A 6,000-nucleotide genomic window follows, 5' to 3' on the forward strand; every position below is an offset into this window, starting at 1 on the left:
TACCTGCACTATAGCCCTGGAATTCCTAGTGTGAGGAATTCACACAACAGTTTTGTAAGAACTTCTTTCATTAAGTGCATGAGCTCAAATAATCTCTGCTTTCCCTCACGCAAACACACATCTATGCCCTGCCCTGAATTCTGTGCAGCTGCAAACTGCGTAATTCCCTCCAATAATCCCAAACAGTAACAGATAAAACATTTCAAGTTATTTTTCCAGTGAGCTTTTACCTTCCCAAAGCAACTTTCCAAAGGGAGCAACAAAGAACAAGTCTGAATGGAGCCTCAAATTCTAAATTCCCTGCTTCTGATGAAGTAACCAATTGATAAGATAAGTATGCCAACAGCCCAGAAGTCAGAAGCATTATTAAAGCCTCCTCTGCCAATTATGGAAAGAAAATGAACTGCGCCTTTTCCATAAAAAAGACTTCCATTACAACACTCCTCTTATAGTTTAGGATAAGGAACACAGCACTGCCTGCTGCAGAAGCTGTCTATGTATCAGCTCCAGGATCCACAGCTAGGCAAGATGCTTCTGCTCTACAGTTGCTACTTCAAGCACCTCAAGGAGACCGTCACAAAGTCAGGTTGCATTACCCAAAGATTCAGACCTGCTTCTATCTAACAGCCCATTAAAATTTCATGAAGATTCATAATTAGAGATGTATTTATGAAGAAAAAAGGCCATTTTCTTCTGACTCTATTACTGTAGTACAAAACTAGAAGTTTGTAGTTTTCTTTCAACTTTTTAGGAAATTGGCATGCCTAAGTTCATTTGGTCCAAGCAACCCCATTCCCAAGGTAGTGCTCTTTCTTCTCCTGCACTTCCCCCACTCCCACCTGAAACTAACAGCAGAAATACCACCTTCTCCTTTTTAAACCTCCTTACAACCATATTTGCATTACTGGTATCACTCAATATCTCCAACAACTATCAATCTTACAGATACTTAAAAAGAAAAGTGCCTACTACTCCAGCTATTCACTCAAGTGAATTACTGAACATATATTTTTATTTTGAAAAAGGAACACTCTACAAACTACTGTCCAATATCTGGAGAGAACTGAACTGCATAAAGAAGATCTTCTAAAGGGTTTTGGCATATGACAAACAAAAAAAGCCAGTAGATATCACCACCAGAACCTATACCATTTTGCAGCATGAGCAGCTACTAACAGAATAAGTGAACAGTAACACCTACAGCTAAATGAGGGTGCTCAGAGCCCTGTTGAGCCTCACTGCGACTGCCTCCAGAAACAGAGCTTCCACCACCTCTGGGCAATCTGTGCCAGTGCCTCACCACCCTAATTCTAAAAAATCTCTTCCTTATATGCAGCCTAGATCGCCCCTCTTTCAGTTCTGTCACCACAGACCCTGCCAAAGATTCTGTCCCCTTCCTTCTTAGAGCCCCCTCCCCTTTAGCCACTGAAAGGCCACTCTCTGGTCTTCCTGGAGCCTTCTCCTCTCCAGGAGGAACAGCCTGTCCTCACAGGAGAGGTGTTCCATCCCTTGGATTATTTCTGTGGCCCTCCCCTGGATGCACTCCAACAGATCCATGTCTCTCCTGTACTGAGGACTCCACATCTGGATGCAGAACTCCAGGTGAGGCCTTTCCAGCGCAGAGTAGAGTGGCAGGACCATCTCCCTCTCCCTGCTGCTTTTGATGGAGCCCAGGATACAGTTGGCTTTCTGGGCTGCAAGGGCACATTGTTAGCTCACGTCCAGCAGTACCTCCAAGTCCTTTTCAGCAGGGCTGTGCAAGCATTAATGTATGAGAAAATCCTACACAAAATCATACACAGAGCTGTGTCCTGAAGATCCTTTCAGACATTCAACCATAGACTCCCTCCTTTACTCCCTCAGGGCCCTAAAACGACTGAGGATTAAAACAAGTTATACACAACACAGCATATAAGGAAAGATTCCAGAAAAGTTTTCATGTTGCAGAAAGACTATCCTTCACAGTCATGTTCAATCCGGATATATCACCAGAGAAGGCATTCTTCTTCCTTTCAGGAACAGGGAACTACAGACTAGATATTGTGTTAAACACAAACACTGAGAAGCATATTCAAATGGCTTCAATCACCATATATCACAACTCTGGTACACATTAAAGAAATAGACACCATGACCATGTACTTTTATTGCAAGACTCATTATAATAAATACAAGCTTACTACTGAAGAATACTTACTCTCATTGCCTGAAGTCCTTGTGTTTCTACAAGCTATGAAGTTAAAAGTAAGATCCACTAAAAGTAATCTGCCAAACTGAGGACAGGTAACATTTTGAGGCATAAAGAGCATTTACCAAGGTCACAGATTCTGCAATAGTTCAGCTGAAATGTAATGATAACATATAAGCCTCAGAGGTGCAAGAAAAAAATGGATGCATGGGTTTTCCAAGTCAGAACAGAACACTTCCAAGTTTTATTGTCCATGTAACTTACACAAAAAAAATAATCAGTTGGTAATCTATGATTCAGCATTGAAGTTTAACTTCTTTAAGAGCATCAACAAGTTCACTTTCATCAATATTTCTTTACAGACAATTCTTTATGCTCTGAGCCACAAGCACTAGATGAAAGGAAAATGCCACATGAGTGTAAATAATTAACTGTAGAGCTGTTACAGGTGAAGAAGTTCTTCACCTCTCACTCAAGGCGTCTACTCTGCTTAAACAAGCACGAGAAGGGAAAAAGATTCTTTCCTCCTTTGGAATATAATATATTGCTATACAGCAATATTTCTGCAGTTGGTCCACTCTCCACTCCCACTCAGGTACATCCATCTTAATTGGAGAAGGATGCAAATATTGTCTTCAAAGATAAACAGAGTAGAAAGCATTGTCTTCAGGTAAGTTTAAGACCACTATCACAGTGTCTACTTAATTAATATTGCAGTTTTCATATCACAGAGCAGGGAAATTTTCCTGCAGTTTATTTTCAATACACCCAGTCCTCCTCCTCCCCCTGCCATTTCTGATGGTTGTGCAGATGCCAAAACAGATGCTATGTGTTGAAGTTCAGGGAACCAAAAAGGCAAAGAGGTCACTGAGCCAAGGGCAGGAGGAAAGGGGAGCAGGAGGTTCCACAAAAGTGGGTTTTAGAAGTACTCAGCTTCATGGTTTTGTCAAGATCAAGCAAGGGCAAGATGCAAGGACAATGGCAGGACTATGTACTGTATCTTTTTCGCTGTCAGGTCACTATCAGTGGTGAAGCTGCACTGTAATACCTCACTGTGAAACAGCCTAGAAGACTTTTGCCGTGAAATATATCAGAGCATTCTAAAACAAACTGCTCTGATAACAATTCCCATTAGGATCTCCCCCCTTCCCTGCTCTTGGCTCTCAGTATCTCACTGAAGCACAAATGCAGCAAAGTCACCAAGGGCACAGCATGCAACAAAGCCCTCTGGATGAGGAAATCTCCCTCCTCCCTCAAGATACCGATACATCTCTCGTGTAGATGTGGATAGCTGCCTTCGCTCCCTCCTCACTGGTGTTATTAAGAGGAAGGGCCACTCACAGTGCGGTGGGGCCGGTTCGGCACTCAGGGCTCGGGCACCCATCTCAGCTCTCCCCCCAACGTTTCACCCATTTTGGCCGTAGAGAAACGTGGTGGCTCCCTTCGTCTGTCGGCTCGAACGTGCCCTCTACAGATAGCTTCGGAAAAACCGAGAGCTCACCTCAAGCTGCATTTTATTACCAATTCTTCCCCCTACGCCTTTGCAACGGGTCCGGCGGGGCCCCCTTCGCCTCGCCGCCACCACCCCCCGCCAGCGGGCCCTCTGAGGAACGAGCAGGAGGCCCGGGAACACCTGCGCCGCACGCGGCCCCGCCGCAGGCCCACGGCCCGCTGGGGCAGGAGGAGGCCGCGCCGAGTGCGGCGCAGGGCCCGCTGCGGGATAGGGCCGCGGGGTGCCTGCACGGAGCCGAGCGCCGAGGAAAGGGCCCGACCCTCAGGGGCGGAGGGAAAGCTGAGGCGCGGGGAGAGGCCCCGCCGCGCCGTTACCTGTGGCGCTGAGCATGAAGTCCAGGGTGCTGTGCCGCGCTGCTGCTGCCATAGTGAGGTAGAGCCCTGTGCCATGCCTGGAGGAGGCGGCGGCAGCGCAGAGAGTGCGGCGGGCAGCCTATATGCGCGCGGGGCTGCAGCGGCGCCGCGGGGGTGGGAGCGCGCCGGGCCGGGCGGGGCCGCGATGGCGGCGGGGCGGGGCCGCGATGGCGGAGCGGCCGTTGGCGGCTCCTTGGCCCAGGGACGGGGCGGGGGTTGGTCGAGGGGGGAGGTTGGCGAGATGGCGGTCGCGGTTGGGAGCCGGTGAAAAAAGGCGGGAGATGGCGGCGGAGGGTGCTCCCTCAGGCGGCTCCCACCCGCACCGTGCGGCTGAGGGAAAATAAACAAAACCAACCCCCGTTTCCTTTTAGATTCGGTCCACTGCAACGAAATTCCTGGACGGTCTCCTAGCGCTAGGGCCATAGATCAGCTTCCAGCAGGAAGGGCAAGCCCAGCGTTGGGGCCGTGGAGCTGCTCCTCACCCCTGCCCTCACCGAGCAGAGAGGTTGCTGCCTTCCCATGGCTTCACTAGCGCTGGAGAATCTTTAAAACCTTCTATTTAAAGTCTTTTTAATGAAGGATAACTAAAACTGCTTGTGGTAGCCGCAAATGATAGGAGCTGTGTGTAGTTACAGACTCAGAAACATCCCAGCCAGAAGCACTTAGCAATAGGATCGATGATTAGTGTTGTCAGGCACTACAAACGTTATAGCTCTTGGCTCCTTTCTTGCAGGAATCTCTGCAGAAATGTGATCTAATGTGAACAATACAATGGTATCAGTAATTTCATGGGATTCCAGAGCTTAAAGAATAAAAAGTTTTACAAGAAATAAAAAGGGTTTACAAGTAATCACTATTACGTAAGCTAATGTATCACAGTCATTTCTGTAAGTTGCAATAACATTTTTTCACTGCAAGCTTACGTTTTCCGTGTTTTAAAAACTGCAGTTCCACACATCCGGAGCAGAGCAAAAACATTCCCTGGAGATATGTATCAAAAGAGGCATAGATGTCTGCAGGTTTGCAGTAATTTCATTTTTGTCAGCTGGTGTTGATTTGACTCTGTCAATCCATGAGAGACTTTAAAAAAAAAAATAATTAGCCAAAGTACAGGGCTCTGCAGATTCCCATTAAATATATTTGATCCAGTCCTGCATGTTACAGGGGACTGCATAGTCCTGATTCCCCAAATGCAAGGAATTGGGTGTGCACGTTGCTGTTTCACCAAGAATTCGGCCTTTTCTTAGGCAAGAAAACAAACAAAAAACCAACCCAGTGCTTCCTTGCTGCCTGCTCTCTCTACTAATTTTTTTCAGACATGCAGCTGCCACAGGACAGCCAGGAAAATTCCCGTATTTTATGATCTCTGATGTCTCTCACCTTTGTTTGCAGCAATGGCAGTTGTTCCACTTATAACGTACAGAAGCTTACTGTCTTAGACTTCAGTGTGACAAGGAAATAACCAGTGCCTTTTTAGCTGAAGCAATTATATTATCTTTTCATTGTAGAATAGTCAGAAGAAAGTAATGGTGATGTTGTCACCTAAGTATACCTTCAAGTATTTGCTTATACGTGCCAGGAGCCTAGCTCAATTACGCCCTTATATACACATGAACAACTTCACCAGGTTTACAGGGGAAAAATTAGAGCAGATCTTTTCCTGGCATTAATTTTGCTATTTTAGGCCGACTGTTCTAGACTAGTACTGGAAGATGGGTGGAGCATTATCTTTTTAATTAAATTTTGTATGGAAAAAAAGAAATGGAACAAACAATCGTCTTACCGTATTCTTTTTTATATGGTTGGGAATTTTATGGATCAGCACCGGACTTCATCTGGAGAGCTGACAAGGCTAAATTATTTCAGAGAATAGTGTCAAATCTTTCTTAGACTTCAATGTAAAGGACAATACTTAGGCATAAATGGTTTTCACAGCTGCTCATTAA

At 45.9% G+C, this 6,000-nt stretch overlaps 1 protein-coding gene across 1 annotated transcript in view; it reads right to left on the reverse strand.

Annotated features, from left to right (window-relative positions):
- Positions 1-4,206, reverse strand: part of SMS (spermine synthase) — a 51,394-nt gene extending 47,188 nt beyond the window's left edge. The window contains exon 1 of the mRNA XM_021408915.1: positions 4,016-4,206. Within this exon, the coding sequence (XP_021264590.1) occupies positions 4,016-4,067 (52 nt within the window). The 5' untranslated portion in view covers positions 4,068-4,206. The remainder of the gene's footprint in view (positions 1-4,015) is intronic.

Source organism: Numida meleagris, chromosome 1 (assembly GCF_002078875.1).
Source record: "Numida meleagris isolate 19003 breed g44 Domestic line chromosome 1, NumMel1.0, whole genome shotgun sequence".
NCBI classification, from domain to species: Eukaryota; Metazoa; Chordata; class Aves; order Galliformes; family Numididae; genus Numida; species Numida meleagris.